This window comes from Palaemon carinicauda, chromosome 24, assembly GCF_036898095.1.
Source record: "Palaemon carinicauda isolate YSFRI2023 chromosome 24, ASM3689809v2, whole genome shotgun sequence".
In the NCBI taxonomy this organism is placed as follows: domain Eukaryota; kingdom Metazoa; phylum Arthropoda; class Malacostraca; order Decapoda; family Palaemonidae; genus Palaemon; species Palaemon carinicauda.
The window spans coordinates 11,510,331-11,528,134 of NC_090748.1; the positions used below are offsets into that span (position 1 = coordinate 11,510,331).

Genomic DNA, 17,804 nt, shown 5'->3' on the forward strand with positions numbered 1-17,804 from the left:
AAGTAATTTGTATTTATCCTAACTACAAGGGTCATCACAATCCATCGCTTGACTCAGCAGCTCATGCGATCCTTTCAGGGGACAGGATTTTGGTCACGTTCCAAGGAAGAGGACTCGCTACCGAGAAGGAAAGCACTCCTCTCAGCGTCAAGATCTGGCTTAAGGCCGAGCGATAACTTTTACCCAAGGCTGAACATTTGGTTTTTCTTTTCGGGGATATAACAACACTTCAGACAAGGGTATAAAGGCACCAAACACGGAGACACCAACCTCAGAAGAATGTTCACTTTGCCTGATAGACTACGATAGAGAACATCCTGAGGTACCTATACCTCTTTTCATCACTGGTCGTATAAATCTTCGAGTGAGAAGCTGGATATCATCTAAGCGTGAAGTTGTATTAATGAGATTGCCCTGTGGTATATCTAAGTGTGTAGCTAAAGAAGAATTTTATGTTAAAGGAGGCGACTCCCTTGGAACTTCCTGCGTCAGGTTGAATGTCATGTTGAATGGAGAGTTACTTGAGGAGGTGGATCAGTTTAAGTACTTGGGGTCTGTTGTTGCAGCAAATGGTGGAGTAGAAGCAGATGTACGTCAGAGAGTGAATGAAGGTTGCAAAGTGTTGGGGGCAGTTAAGGGAGTGGTAAAAAATAGAGGGTTGGGCATGAATGTAAAGAGTGTTCTATATGAGAAAGTGATTGTACCAACTGTGATGTATGGATCGGAGTTGTGGGGAATGAAAGTGATGGAGAGACAGAAATTGAATGTGTTTGAGATGAAGTGTCTAAGGAGTATGGCTGGTATATCTCGAGTAGATAGGGTTAGGAACGCAGTGGTGAGGGTGAGAACGGGTGTAAGAAATGAGTTAGCAGTTAGAGTGGATATGAATGTGTTGAGGTGGTTTGGCCATGTTGAGAGAATGGAAAAGGCTGTCTGCTAAAGAAGGTGATGAATGCAAGAGTTGATTGGAGAAGTACAAGAGGAAGGCCAAGGTTTGGGTGGATGGATGGAGTGAAGGAAGCTCTGGGTGATAGGAGGATAGATGTGAGCGAGGTAAGAGAGCGTGCTAGAAATAGGAATGAATTGCGAGCGATTGTGACGCAGTTCCGGTAGGCCCTGCTGCTGCCTCCGATGCCTTAGATGACCGCGGAGGTAGCAGCAGTAGGGGATTCAGCATTATGAAGCTTCATCTGTGGTGGATAATGTGGGAGGGTGGGCTGCGACACCCTAGCAGTACCAGCTGAACTCGGTTGAGTCCCTTGTTAGGCTGGAAGGAACGTAGAGAGTAGATGTCCCCTTTTTGTTTTTGTTTCTTTGTTGATGTCGGCTAACCCCCAAAATTGGGGGTAGTGCCTTGGTATATGTATGTATGTATACAAACCCTAGTTCTTTACTTAGGAGATTGATTAATGTGAGAGTGCTCAGGCTATAAAAATTTTGAGCAAGGTGGCAACCAACCCCCTGCAGAAGCGCGGATGGGAGCAGTGAGGTAGCGGAAGAGTACTCCTGCCACCCCCTGCATGCTCATTAGCTTAACCACTTTTTGATTGCAAGCAGGACTTGCTCAAGGAAGAAGGTGATGGCAGGAACATTATATGTAAAGAGCTAAGATTTGTATAATTAGGAAAAATACAAATTACTTCCAAATTTGTCATTTGTTCCAACATGACAACCCTCGTTCTTAGGAGACTCACCCAAAGGTGGGTGAAGCCTCATCATATGGCTGAAAAGAAAACTTTCCATAGGACTGCCACATCTAAGCTTAAATAAGCTTAGGATGGGGATCCTGATACTTCGTAAATATGTTGGTCTTTATACCAGAGGTGCCGACACCCTGTGCAGTAATGGTCAGTGATTGAGGGACCAATGATAGTTTCTTTATAACCTCAAGTTTAACATTATGCTCATTAAGACCTAAGACCCAACACCCCCTCACAAGGAGCTTGGGGTGTCAGAATATGCAAGAATGTGAGAACCAAGAAATACTCTGACAACTAGCAAAAGGGGCTTACCAACAGTCAATGGAAACCAGCTTGCAGGGCCTCAAACGCTGTACTGTAAGAGGGGGAAGATGAAAAGAAAAGGCCAGTCATTTCTTTACATTCACCCTAGACTAAAACAAACCTCTCCCTTTGATAGATTGCTATATGCCCTATAAGGAACTAAGGAAGGTAACCACTTGCTGCGCAGCCACCACAGGGCCTTGAGAAAACTCATCTAGGGACAGGTTTGTCACGCCTTGCGGGTAGTGGGTGGAGGTGGTCATCTGACACCTCTATATACCAGTTGGAAACACCTGCAGCTCAGAAGTTCCTATTAAATGCCAGGGATGTGTTTATGCCAGACATCATGAGCTCTGGGTTGCTGCTCATGAAGAATGGAGAAAGGAGAGCACAGTCAATGACCTGCCTGAAACAAGAAAAAAATTTGTTTCTTGAAATCATCCTCTTGACCATGCCCGTATTGACAAGCAGCCAATTTTTGTGCGGGAAAGATAGTTTTGTACACTTGGGATAGCACTTTAGCACCCTCACAAGACTTCAAAATCCAGAAGGGTCCAAACCTAGGAACCACCTAACTTTTGCCGGATTAAGAGTTTCAGCGGTAAAATAAAGTAAAAAAGTAACCTGCCTCCATCCCATTGAATGAGCGATGTCAAAGGAGAAACCATGCAACTCTCTTAACCTCTTGCAAATGTTAGGCGAGAAGGAAGACTGTTTAAGGGTCATCACAATCCACCGCTTGACTCAGCAGCTCATGAGATCCTTTCAGGGGACAGGATTTTGGTCATGTTCCAAGGAAGATGACTCGCTACCGAGAAGGAAAGCACTCCTCTCAGCGTCAAGATCTGGCTTAAGGCCGAGCGATAACTTTTACCCAAGGCTGAACATTTGGTTTTTCTTCTCGGGGATATAACAACACTTCAGACAAGGGTATAAAGGCACCAAACACGGAGACACCAACCTCAGAAGAATGTCCACTTTGCCTGATAGACTACGATAGAGAACATCCTGAGGTACCTATACCTCTTTTCATCACTGGTCGTATAAATCTTCGAGTGAGAAGCTGGATATCATCTAAGCGTGAAGTTGTATTAATGAGATTGCCCTGTGGTATATCTACGTGTGTAGCTAAAGAAGAATGTTGTGTTAAGGGAGGCGACTCCCTTGGAACTTCCTGCGTCAGTAGGGTCAGAAAACCATTTTGCATGCTGCTTTAGCAGAGCTATTAATGTCAGAGAGAGGATGGAAGACTATCTCACTTGTTGAGGAGAAGCACATTGGTAGTTTGTGACAGAAGTCACAAACAGGGTTATGGAGGCTACCCCCACAAAGCCAGGACTTTGGTCGCTATCCGCAGGCCAAGGATTGTTCAGAACACTGGTTTACAAAGAAATTGAGGCAAGCACAAAAATACCCGTTTTTACCTAATTTGGGGGTGCTGAATTCAAATTTGAAATCCGTTTTTACTCATCACCTCTAGTTTTTTTTAGATATGCATAGTGTGCATTTTGTGCATATACGGTACATAAAGGCGTATATGCATTCAGGGTTAATTCTAATATGGCTTATTTTTTAGTTATTATGCACTAAATGTAAGTGATTGCATTACATTATATATATAATTATATATCAAGACGGATTTTGGCAGTTAGGGCAGCAGGTCTCAATCCACACTCAGCAGTGCTCTGGCAGTCATTGGAAGAGGTGGTCTCGCAAGTGGTGCAGGGAGTTGGTGTCCCTCAACTATCGTGTTACACCTTTTGTGTAGCTAAATATTAGTATTACATTTTCCAATGCACATTTTATTGCCTTGCATATAATTTAGTTTTACTTTTGTTATATTTTCAGATTCTCCAATGGCTTCAAGCATGTCAAAACATCGAGGATGCCTCAACAAGGCCAATTCTTTCTGCTACGTGTGTGGGGACTTCACAACAGTTGCACAGCGTCGAACCATCACTTCCCTCCTCAGAACCGCCTACTTTCACTATTTTGACTGTAAAATTGGTGATCAGGACAAGTCTTGGGCTCCACACATCTGTTGTGGACCCTGCTACAATGGACTAACTGCATGGTTTAATGGCAAGAAAGCCGCTTTCAACTTTGCAGTCCCGGTGGTTTGGAGAGAGCCACAAAGCCACGCAGATGATTGTTATTTTTGTTTAACTAATATAACTGGTTTCAATGCATCTTCTAGGAAAAAGATCAAATATCCCAACCTTCCATCTGCTATGAGACCCGTTCCCCATTCAGATGATCTTCCTGTACCCACACCTCCAGTAAATAAGGATCTTCTTTCCTCATCAGATGAAGAAATGCCTTCAAGGGAGGATTCTGACGAGTCAATATCTTTGGAAGATATTGAGTCTACATATTCAGGAACAAGTGGCAACAAGCCACACTGGATCACGCAAGAAGACCTGAATAATCTTGCTCGTGATTTGTATCTGTCAAAACAGCAGTCAGAGCTCTTGGCTTAAACAGTGGAACCTAGTCCAGGAAGATGAAGGATCACCAGTTTCAGGAATCTGAACAAAGACCTTGCTTCCTTTTTCGACATGGAAAACAAGTTGTGCTACTGCACAAACATACCTGGCTTGTTCTCGTCCCTTGGTTTGCCACATAATCCTTCAGACTGGCGTCTTTTCATAGACTCTTCCAAGCGAAGTCTTAAGGCTGTGCTTCTGCACAACGGGAATAAATATCCCAGCATTCCCAATGCATACTCTGTCCATCTAAAGGAGTCCTATGACAATATGGCGCTTCTTTTAGAAGCTATTAAGTACAGCGAGTACCAATGGAGTGTGTGGGGATCTCAAGGTCATTGGTCGTCTTATGGGTATGCAAGTGGGCTTCACAAAGTACTGTTGTTTTCTCTGTCTCTGGGATAGTCGAGCTGTATCCTAACGTTACAAGCAGAAAGACTGGGGGTCTAGAATCACTTTTGTTCCTGGCGAACACAGCGACAAGGGGAATCCTCTGGTGGACATGATTAAGGTGCTTCTTCCTCCTCTTCACATCAAGCTTGGTTTGATGAAGAATTTCGTGAAGGCATTGGACAAAAATGGTGCTGCCTTCCAACACTTGTCTACTGTGTTCCCAGGTGTTAGTACTGCTAAGCTCAAAGAGGGCATCTTTGTCGGACCTAAGATCCGAGGAGTGCTGAAGGATACTGATTTTGAGGAGCTTCTTAACTTAAAAGGAACTGAGAGCATGGGAAGCATTCAAGTCAGTCTGTAGTGGCTTCCTTGGTAACACACGTGTACCAGATTACCAAGCCTGTATTGAAAAATTTCTAAAGTCTTACGAGGATATGGGGTGCCGAATGTAACTCAAGATTCATTTTCTCCATTCCCACCTCAACTTCTTCCTGCCAAACCTTGGAGCAGTGAGTGATGAGCATGGAGAAAGATTCAACCAAGACATTACGAAGATGGAGAGCAACTATCAAGGCAAATGGAACCCCAGCATGATGGGAGACTTCTGCTGGATGCTTTTGCGTGACATCCCTGAGGCAAAATACACCAGATCTTCTAAGAAAACACACTTTTGATTGTGTGGTACTATGAATTGTGTAATTGTGTCATCCAAGTATATTGATTCAATCAGTGTTCTTTATCTATCCTGTTTTATCTGTTATAAGCTGCTGCAACTCTTGAAATGTGCACATATATTCTCTGTTTATACTAAAATGAGACTATTTAAAAACCAGAAAACTAGAGGTAATAGAGCAAAACTATTTATAAATTTGAATTCAGCACCCAAATTAGCAAAAAAACACCTATCCCCATTCTTGCCTCAGACCAAATTTTTTTTTTTTTTTTGTAAACCACTGTTATCAAGAACCTTCCTGCTCAGATTGTCTGCCAAGATGTTATTGCCATGGCACTCCTAACACTGCCACTAGCACCTCCGACATACTCTCGATGGAGGTATCGTGAGGGAGAGACTCCCCTAACAGCTCTACCTCCCTTTCCTTGCTGCCCTTTTCCCTCAAAGGATTGCTTGGAAGAGAAGGAGTTGTTGGTATTGTCCTACCTGGAAGGATCAGGAAAATTCCTGCATCAGTCTCTTCATGGCCAAAGCTTTAGGCACAACTGGCACTGAAGGAAAGGGGCAAGAATGTACAGCCTAAGGTAAGAAGGAGATGTGGCTTGCTTCCTTCCACTTCTACATAACCTTGTCAAATTTGCCCACTGGGGACAGGGACGGGGTTTAAGAGGAGGACTTACCTCTTTGGCATTTGTCTTGGGGACTAAAGAAAGGGCCGACAGTACACGACCAGTGGTCCACTAAGGAGGAGGTTTAAGGGTCGCCTTCACTACTCTCACCCTTGTTGAAGTAATTCCAACTGGGAATACAGTACCACCAGTTATACTGCCAACTTTTCTGCTAACAGGCGCCGAGTTAAGGCTAACACTGCCGGAGGTAAAAGCAGAGGAGAAGGGAGATTATCCAGGATGTCATATTTCCTTGCCTTACGAAGGGAGGAGATTGTAATCTCAATGAAATGCCAGCCCAAGGAATTCCTTCATTGCAGAGAATTGGTTCATTACCCAAGGTAATGAACCATCTAAAAGCTTAGACAAAGGAATTACTAACCTGGGTGTAGGTCTTAAGTGTGCAATACAGCAAGCCTAAGGTTTTAATGGCCCTTCACAGGAGTAGGCAAGTTCACCAAGGCTACTGACCATGCAAGAGCGGGACAAAACCTTTAACAAGGTTCAACCCGGCAGCACACCAAGAGGTGGAGAGTTTCAGGGGTGATGGGTGCAAGCAGTGCACATTTTGAATAGATGGAATCACCGTCATATAGAGCATCCAACCCCCAGGCTCAAACTTGTCTGAGCAAGGGGTGGGTCACAGTCGTCACAGTGAGCCTCAGAAGGGGAAGAAGGCCTGTGAGAAGTTTCCTGGGAGTAGGACCTCAAGTTGTAGCAATGGCCTCTGAATACTTTCGCTAAAGAGGGGGGGGTCGTATACTACTATCAATGCCCAATACTTCAGGAGGGAGTTTGAATCCTTCCAACCCTGGGACTTACCCGAGAAGGACGTAGGAAGCTATGTGCCTATTTTGGAAGTGTACTTTGAGGGCTCAGGAACTTCCCGTGAATGAAAACTTCGACAACTATGAAAACCGGCAGACTTCAGGAGGGGGGGTCTGCTTTTACTGGAGGAAGCCTGTAGGGCTTTACAAATGATTACTCTTTCGGAGATCTTGATACTCTAATAATTCTAGGGTACTAAAGTAATCTAGAAGGCTGAGAAACCTGCCTTGGTTTGACACCTCAGTCGAGGTAAAATTGGGACTAGGCCGAGCCTTTCCCAGGTGTAGTCTGGATTAGAATGCCCTGCCCTGGCAGCTCTAGTTTCCAAGTGTTCTGGTATCTGGAAACATGCGCAAATTGTGTGCAAGAGGGAGCTGGCACTGGAGGTAAAGGGTGGTGTCTGAGCATTAGTCTAGGTCAGGGGTCGGGTAACTATATTAGATAGTACCCCAAATGAATTTGTAGTAATATTAATTTACCCCTGACTGAAGTAGTCTGGAGCACAAACAAATTCACTTATAGAATTTATGGATAATAAGAGCATTAAAAAAATTAAATTAGGGTAATGTATTATTTATTTCATCGATCATTGGGAAGTAAAAGTATTTTTTTTTCAGGGAAACAGCACGCAAGAAAAAATCGTAGGAATTTATATATTTATAAAATAAAAGAGCAACACTTTCCAGCATTTGGTGGCAAGAAAGAAAAATTATAAACCGTCATGTATTTCTACTGTAATTCGTACAAAACCAGAACTTTCATGTTATTCAATCCACCATTATGAGGTAAATTTTTACCCCTTTCTGGCACAAGAATGACACACAAATAAAACAAATAAAATCATTGAAAACTTTAATATTTTATTCAAATCAACTCGCCAAGGCTTTGGATAATGCCATGGTTTCGTCATGAATACAACGATCTCAATATCAGGGATCTTTTATGTCACTAATATTTGGTTGCTGTCTTCAGGATTCAATGTATTTTGTTTTTAAATTTACAAGGGTAAAAAACCCATGTTCTCACAGGTAGGTTATTGTGAAAGGTAACGTTATTATATTGCCTTTCAAACATGCAGTTTTATAATCTTTCCAGCTATTGGCATCCAAAAACTTGAGACATCCTCCTTGGTTTCAAATTTCATGCTAGTCTCACAGTTCGAATGAAGTTCAATAAGGCCTTCTTCCAATTCTTCAGGATCTTACAGCAAATCAGACAGTTCACATTAGAGAGGATTTACAACCCATCTGAAAGTATCGGAATCAAGCTCTGGAAAGTAGTCACAGAACATATTTCTAAGTTTGGTCAGGTGGCTTGTGACCAACTCCTTCATGTGACTAAACCTGTAGTCTCCAAGGCCTTCCAAAAGTTCTGTCAGATTTGAAAAGACAGTGATGTTATTGGCATTCAATTTAGGGTTCAACTACTGAAGCTTTGATACAAATGCCGAGATTTTTTTCCTTGCTAAGATGAGATTGATATTCTTTCCTTGCAAATTCCTTGTTCGGTGCATTGCTTTTCCAACTAGGGTTGTAGATTTTAACTTTTCTGCAAGCGTGTTTTTGATCTGACAGAAGCGTTTTAATTATGGTTTTAAGAGCTCACACTCAGTTCAGGACATTTCCACGTGAAAGCCAACTAGAAAAGAAGAGTTTAATATTAAGCATCTTTATCTTCATATAAATCACGACCATGCTCGTGTTTACGGTATGATTTTTACAATACTGATCATTTTAATTAAATCTTCAATGCATTCTTTTTCTCCAACTTTCATTTAGTTTCCCTCACTTAGCACATATATTACGCAAAATATTTTCTATATTACCCCATCTGGGGTAATTTACCCCGGCTCCCCTACCACTGGTCTAGGTGCAGGCATCAATGAGGCAGGGGAACCACGGAAAGAAGTGTTCTCTCGCTTATGAAAAAGGGAAAATAAAACTGTTCATTGGTCTGATAAAAGGAAGTTGCAGTCACAACCAGAAGTAACCCAGGTGGATAAGGCTGTGTTGACAACAACACAAATCTATGCAGTCTGAATCTCAATGGGTAGCTGTATTGAAGCATGTAGAAAGTTCATGCACGTATTCTCGTACGCGACGAGAAAGATTTAAGGAAACTCCTGGAGACTAGGTAAACTGCCAACTCTCACAACGTGTCTGAGAAACTTACGAAAGAGCTATGCCAAAATCTTTCCACAGCAGGTTTGGGACAGACTTGAATTTGAATTACCTGTCTTCAAGTGTCTCCGATACCAAGACACTTGGTTGACTCGGCAACTTAGACGTACAGGTGCCGAAGTGGCGGCAAGTTCACAAAAGCATGTTACTGTGCTGCTACTTAACAAGCATGAGGTTAGGTTAAGGGGAAGGGATATGGGATGGTAAACCATACATCCCCACATCAACAGGGGAAAAAATCCAAGCAGCAGCGGGCACCCTGTACCTGTTCTGCAATCAGCACGAGTCTCTCTTGCTGCCGTGGTGGAGTTTTAAGGAATCCACTGGGATGAAGGCAGAGGCAGAGGGCACAGGCATTCCCCCACACACTCCAAAGAGCTAGACAATGCTGGTGACAAATCACGATCACGATAGTAACTCAAAGTGTACTCTCTTCAGAGAGGACAAACACTCGAGGAGGAGTGCTCTTCAGAGAGGACCACCACTCGAGGAGGAGTGCTCTTCAGAGAGGACCACCACTCGAGGAGGAGTGCTCTTCAGAGAGGACCACCACTCGAGGAGGAGTGCTCTTCAGAGAGGACAACCACTCGAGGAGGAGTGCTCTTCAGAGAGGACAACCACTCGAGGAGGAGTGCTCTTCAGAGAGGACAACCACTCGAGGAGTGCTCTTCAGAAAGGACAACCACTCGAGGAGTGCTCTTGAGGGCTGGCATACAAGCTTCAGCCCTTAAAAGGGACTATCAGCAGATAGAGCATCAATGGAGGACTTCTCACAGCAGGAAGGCACCATTGCTTCTCAGGGGAAGCAAAGGGGTCTTCCAGACCCAAACATCATGCGGGAGAAATGGCACATCCCTTTTACTTATTCATCCTCCAGAGGAGACCAAACGAGCATAGATAGGGGGGAAAGGGGTTACAGTGGAAGAAGAATGTCTGGGAGAATCCCTTCCAGCTTCTCTCATCTTTAGCAGAAGCGTTCCCACTGACAGGATGGCCGCTCCCAACACTCCTTGCAGGGAGACTTCCTCTGCAGAACGGGTAATGCTAATCAAGGATCCGTCTTTAAGGAGATCAGAACATATCACTAGCATGGCCAGTTGTGCCTGGACAGAGCTGCATGCAGTTTTCTCGGAAAACAGTATAGTCATGCACGTAACGATAAAAAAAAAGTTTGAACAGCCAGAAACAGAAAAACAGAGGCAGCAGAACACTTCTGTTTTCTTCGCAGGCTAAAAAAATAAAAAAAGTCGTTAAGCCAGAGGGTGTGCAGGCAGTGGTAGGAGTGCTCTCCCACTATCCTGCTGCACCCCACGCTTCTAAAGAGGGTTGGCTGCCCCCTCACTCAAAATTTTATTGCCAGCTCACACTACTCAATCTTTTAAGTAAAGAACAAGGGTTTGTATTCATGTCGTGTATTTATGTCGGAACAACTTTTATATACCATTATTCCAATCAACTATGAATCTAAGTATTTTTTAAAAACCTTGAGGGAAAACAAAAAGAAATAAAGATATTTCATAAAAAAAAAAAGCCTTAAATTCAACGATGTACTGTACCATTTACTGAACTCCATACTTGAAAATTTTTAGGTTTATATTCTATAATAGTGTATGCAACCCATCAAAATGCCAGCTAAATATTTATACAGATATACACGTACACGCACACCTGCAAGTCTTCCTACGCCTCTCCCTTTCCTAACTACCACATGGCAGTTTAAGCAATTTGTGGGGGATTGACATTTCCGAGTTGGTGCCGCTTAGTATGAGGAAATATCTATCTATCTATCTATACAGCCAGGCACTTGCTTTATTATAAAAGGGAGATGATCACCACACAAAAAAAGCTTTTTATAGTAGACTTCAAACTTATAAAGCATAATCAAATAAACTTACCTGAAGTAGTCCTGAACCGAAACCAACTTATTAATGATCCTCCATACAATCCCTTGAGCATGTTCATCAAATAGTTCCTGAAATTAGACAATGTCATTAACATTTTTGGCATACTGATATTGTTCAATTTTCTCAGATTATAATATTTCTTACAGTACACTTGCACTAACACAAAGAACAAGGAATCATACAAATACAACTAATAAGTGTATGAATTCCTGATGAATGAGTCAAAGAATTAAAAGAATTTTAGAAATCTCAGACTTGGTCTATCTGGAGAGCCTCCATTTGCTCTTGGGTAGAATAATTTGGTTTGAACAGTTAGAGCAACTCTATGTTTTTGTCAAACTTATTTTTTAACTTACTGCATTGTTGTTTATTACATCCACTGGAGGTCTGCTCCATGTATTTGCTATTTTGTATGTAAAGAAATTACCACATTGAGTGGTATTGTATCTTTTTAAATCCAATTTGTATTCGCTACCTCTGGACTGATTTGTGCTAAACGTGAATAGATTGTTGTAATCTACATGTTATTCCTTTAAGAATTCTGAATACCTCTTAACTGTCCCATTAGTAGTCAAGTTTGTATATCAAAGTTCAAACGTTCCATCCTCTGTCTATATACAAATTGCCTTAGTGTTGGAACAAGTTTGGTGGCCCTAGCTTGTACTGCTTCCAGTCTATCTATATATATTATGAATACTTGGTGCCCAGAACTGGACTCCATATTCTAATGATGTATACAACTGAAGTACAGTGTTTTTGTTTCTGTATCTAAATTGTTTCTTTATGTAACCTAATAGTTTCTGTGCTTTCCTTTCAGAGAAAAGAAAAAAGTAAAAAAAAAAAGAGAGAGAGAGAGAGAGAGAGAGAGAGAGAGAGAGAGAGAGAGAGAGAGCTAATACTGTATTAACCGCACTAAACCCCCAATAACTAGCTGTGGGTAGTTATACCTCACTAAAAGTCTTATACTAGTTTGCAGCTTCACCGGTATATTCCCTATAAAGAGCGACAGGGTTTGTATGGAGAGTGGGAACAAATGCTACCTTTGCAAGCAAATTTTTCCCCTATGAATACATGCCACATCTAATCTTGAAAATCACCAATTTTTTTTTCATATCCTAACTATATTATATTTATATACCTGAAATAAATAACTGTATTAATTATTCCTTTTTGCATTTAATACTTTTAATAATAATTACATATTTATATACCTGAAATAACTAACAATTCATTATTGCTTACACTTGATAATTTTAATAATGGCAAATTTAATAATTTTAATAAAAAACCTAGGCTTACTAAAGTGCCTTACAATACATACATATAGCAAAAGTAACAAGAATGTTTCCTTGCAAAGTGTCTATGAAATACTACTGTACACAAAATAAACTTTCATTTAGCTTAAATCTATATTTGATCATAGACTTTGGCTCAAAACGTGGCATTGCGATTGTCAGCTGCCCACTAGTTTTAGCAGTCATTATTATTGCATCTTAAACAACCACAATTATATTAAGGTTGATTGTGCATCATTACAGCATTTTTGTATTAATAATCAACAGAGTTATCTTTCGTTGTGATCAGCTCATCTCAAGCTGCCGCTACTATATCTAGAATATGCACACCTGCGAACAACAAAGTATGGTTTATATAATCTAACTTACTCAAAATAACATATCAGCACCAATATGTTATAAGCTTCATTTTCATACATCACATTTATAGCTATTATTATCAGTTACTAATTGAACATATGAAAAATTTTCCATCTTTCTATTTCTTTTTCTTTCTTTCTTTCTTTTTTCCTTTCTCTTTTTAACAAGGAAAATCTTTGCTAACTTCTGTTAAATAATTTACTACACAGAATAAATTTATACTTTGTCTAAATCTATGTTCAATAGTAAGCTGGGCTTAAATCACTGCATTTGACTTCATCCAGTAATCTACAGTTTTAGCAGAAATAATAACATTTACGTACTGAAAGAAGTACAATAATCCGGGTTTTCCAATGTCAATAGCTTCATTTAACAATTTTTGTACTTTCCTATTATAAATTTGAGGGTTATTTTAACAACAGCAATTAAGGATTCCTTTTATTTTGGTTTTGTGGTCAGCTTATTTTATGATAACTGTATGAACAATATACTCTCATTTAATTAACAATATCAAAGATATTTCCTATATAATATATTTGCCCAGTTTTAATGTTTAAATTTGATCTTATGACTTGTGTTTTTAGGATTTTTAATAGGGTGATGTACAGTATAAATGTTAATTTTGAAGCTAGTTTTCCCATTCAGACTTGTGCATTTTAACAATGCTGTATCTGGCAACTTTTAAATTAAATTTCACATTTGGACTTGTTCTTTGGCATTATTAATACTGTACGGTACTATTGGCCGATTTTGATTCAAAATTTAATGTTTTACTTTATTTGACCATTTCTAACAAAATTTCTTGTTTTGATTGGAGTTGGTTAAGCACACATGCATACAGTTACACTAACAACTGTGCTGTCATTGCACCGAGTCGTAACTTCGCAAGATTGTCGTTATAACAAATGCCTGACCACTGGAAAAACCCATTGTAACCTTGATTGGTTGTTAAAGGAGCGTTGCTAAACGAGTACCTGGATACTTGAAATAGTGTCACACTAACTGCACCTGGAAATGAACTCTGAGTTAAGGGACGCATCTCACGACCTCCGCTCCGAAATTTTGGAAATTCGGATTATTCCTATTTCGGTTGAGAGAGAGTATATTATCCCGTTCCAAATACTTCTCAATGAAAACAAATTATATTTAATGCTAAAATGTCCTTGTATTTACGCAAGTGCGTCTGTCCCATTCATGGACCAAGGTAATTTTTTTTAGATAAAGAATCGGTTTTCTATCAAAATTAGACAAAAAAAAAATATACGGTACAGTATCTTGATATTCAATTTAACCACACTTAGCAAAATAGATTCCTCACTTATCCTTTAGTTTAACCATACACAAAAATATAATATAAATAACACTGCTAACCTGAACTACTGTTTCAAAAGGCATTGGTTGATTGGAATGCAGAAGGCGTTGAACAGCAGCTCTCAGAGCCTCACGGGAAGCATTGTGTTTCTCCGGTTCTACTTCCCATCCTCCATCTAGCCATTCATACTTGAGGTGATTCTGATCTTTTCGCCACAATATAACAATGTGGTGATTCGTTTCCAATGGGGATCCAGAAGCTGAAAACAACATTTTGATGTATCACTACATAATGCAGAGTACAAATATTTTATAGACTAACTGCAGCTTTGAAGGTTGATTCATACCCATTAAAAATAATAACAAAACAGTGTCTTGCTACATAGAATTATTTACTGAAGCTGCGACTTACAACTTTGTGACTTGAGAATAATGCCAATACCCCATGAATCAGTTACTTCTGTATCAATATTTTCCTAATTTTTTCTTAAACCACCATTTTCATGTTTTTAATCAATCATAATACGAAAATTCCTGAATTTATATCATTATAAGTACTAATAGCTGTGGAAATGACAATGAAGACAAATATTGAAAGTGAAATTACCATCTATAAATGCCTAAATAACTTATGACATATCAGTTTATATTTCATTCATATGGTCATTAAATGTTTGCCCATTAACAGATATAGGATTGAACCAAGGTATTTCATTACCTATCAAGCATATGCTTTCATGATTGTCTGGGATGCTTCCCCAGAGAAAAATTGTCTGGGATGCTTCCCCAGAGAAAAAAAATAAAAACACTATTAGAAACGTCCCAGACTGGCGTTCTTTTGGACTGGGGTTCAAGTCCCGCTCAAGCTCTTTCATGCAGTGCCTCCCATTTCACCATCCTTGTGCGCTATGGATGGGGGATTTGGGAGACCTTATAGGTCTACCTGCAAAGTCATCAGCAGCCTTTGACCAACCCTTCCTGGTCTTCGTTTCAGAGGAGGGCTTGGGCACTGATCATACGGACATATGGTCAGTCTCTAAGGCATTGTCCTTCTAGGGGATTGCCACTGTCCCTTGCCTCTGCTATTCATGAGCTACCTCTAAACTAATGCCACTAAAGAAAAACATCTTTCCATGAAGAAAAACAAAATTCTACATTATTGAAACCAAAGGAAGAAAGCGAAGGAGAATCTCCCACAGAACTTGAGCCAAAAACAGAGGAAAAAGAATAACTTCCACAACACTGGCATTACTGGAGACAAATTAGGAACTGTCCTTAAATTAGTGCCAATAAGACACTCAGCCATTCCAGAAACAATCTTCTCGTACAAGCTGGTCAGCACACTGCACTCACGGTTTTCTTCATTCTTAAAAGTTATTTCTTTTTAACATCACATATCAAAGCTACAGTGAACCCTCGCTACTTCGCGGTTCGACAATCGCGGATTCACCACTTCGCGGGGTTTTTCCATAACCCATATATATATACATATCGCGGATTTTCCGGAAAATTCGAAAATACCGCGAAATCTGAAGACCCCCAAATACGATATTTTGTTACCTGTAATTCCATTAATACTGTAATTAGTAATATCTGCTCTTACTGATTGTTCATTGCATTACATATGATATATAATTCAGCACAGAAAGAAATAAAACACGAAAAGAGAATGTGATCATACGATAATTCAGTACGTAGTAAAATTAAATCGAACATGAAACGCAAATCAGATGCAGTCATACCATATTAGAATGGTGTGTACTGTAATGGATGTGCTTCTTTTCCATGAATCTTTTGTATGTATACGTACGTAGTACAGTACTGCATCCAATAATATTCTTTGTTGCAAAAATCACATTTCGAATAAGCGTACGAGAGAGAGAGAGAGAGAGAGAGAGAGAGAGAGAGAATGAGAGAGAGAGAGAGAGAGAGAGAGAGAGAGAGAGGCGTAAAATAGCGTACGTAAAGTGTGTATTATTATTGTTATTATTATTATTATTGTTGTTGTTGTTAATAAAATTATTATTGTTATTATTATTATCATTATTATTATTATTATTATTATCATTATTATTATTATTATTACTGTACAGTATTATTATCATTATTTATTATTATTACGGTATTGTACTTAATCTACGTACGTTCAGTATGCGCGGGGCATCTTCTATGAGTAGGTAACCAACGCATCATAGTACTGTAAGACGGGTTGTGATTGGTTCAAGCGCTGATAGATGACGAATCAGAACTCAAGTTTTGTTATCTAGCCTGTGATTGGTGTTTTGCCCGCATCTTCTACCCACAGCATCAAAGTTCTCGCGGGGCAGGATCGTTCACTCTCTGTTACCGCGTATCGCTGAGTAGACGTTCTTAAGTTTGTGAAGTTTAATCTGTGCTGTGTGCGACCTTTTTAAGTTGAACTTTTTGTTACAGTACTGTACGTAAATCCTACTGTAATGGCTCCCAAGCGTTCTGCTTCTCTTAAGGCTGGTAGTGAGCCCAAACGCCACCGAAGGATGACGACGATAGCTGAGAAGGTTACGCTTCTCGACATGTTAAAAGATGGTAGAAGTTACGCGGCCGCCGGCCGCCATTTTGGCATCAACGAATCCACCGTTCGCTATATCAAAAAGGACGAGGCGAACATTAGAAAGACGGCTGCAATCACCTTTAGCAGATCAGCGAAGCGAGTCGTTACAACGCGTAATAAAACGATCGTACGCATGGAAGGTGCTTTAGCTGTGTGGATTGCCGACTGCCGGAAGAAGAACATAGCGTTGGATACGAACACCATCCAAACAAAGGCTTTGAGTTTATATGAGAATTTTGCTGCAAAGGAACCTAAAGACGACGACGGCAACCATGCTGAAGATGATGATGATGCAGATGATCCTCAACCATGGACATCCACTGATTCCCAGCCTCAGAAACGTTTTTCCGCAAGCAAAGGATGGTTCGCGAAGTTTCAGAAACGCTTCGCCCTGAAAAGCGTTTCCCTGCATGGGGAGTCTGCTTCCGCTGACACTGCCGCTGCTGAAACTTACGTGAACCAGACGTTCAAGAATATTATCGCCGAAGGTGGATACAAGCCGGAACAAGTCTTTAATATGGATGAGACTGGCTTGTTTTGGAAGAGAATGCCGTCGCGAACTTTCCTGTTCAAAGAGGAAGCCAAAGCCTCTGGCTTTAAGGCATTCAAGGATCGCGTTACCCTCGTGATGTGTGGCAATGCTGCTGGATTTTTGTTAAAGCCGGGGCTTATTTATAAGTCGAAAAATCCTCGCGCTTTGAAAAATAAAAATAAGAATCTCCTTCCCGTGTACTGGATGCATAATCAAAAAGCATGGATTACGAAGATGCTGACCTCCAACTGGTTCCATCAGTGTTTTATCCCGCAAGTCAGCAAATATCTCTTAGAGAAGGGCTTGCCATTCAAGATCCTTCTCCTTATGGATAACGCTGGTGGACACGCAACTGACCTGTCGCAGGAGGGCATTCAGGTTGAGTTCCTGCCACCCAACACCACGTCATTAATTCAACCGATGGACCAGGGGGTTATCAGGGCGTTCAAGGCCCTCTACACGAAGAATACCTTGGCGGACCTCATTGCGTGTGTGGATGCTGCCCAAGATGACGAGGATGAAGATTTTAACTTGAAGGCGTACTGGCGGCAGTACACCATAGCCACGTGCCTGCAGAATAT

General features: G+C 40.7%; 1 protein-coding gene across 3 annotated transcripts in view; it reads right to left on the reverse strand.

Moving 5' to 3' along the window:
* l(3)80Fg (dnaJ homolog subfamily C member 16 l(3)80Fg) overlaps positions 1-17,804 on the reverse strand; it is a 120,795-nt gene that overhangs the window by 25,858 nt on the left and 77,133 nt on the right. For all 3 annotated transcript variants that reach the window (XM_068348050.1, XM_068348049.1, XM_068348048.1), the window contains exons 10-11: positions 14,162-14,361; positions 11,127-11,203 (exon numbers count right to left, since the gene is read on the reverse strand). In XM_068348050.1, coding sequence (XP_068204151.1) covers positions 11,127-11,203; positions 14,162-14,361 — 277 coding nt within the window. The remainder of the gene's footprint in view (positions 1-11,126; positions 11,204-14,161; positions 14,362-17,804) is intronic.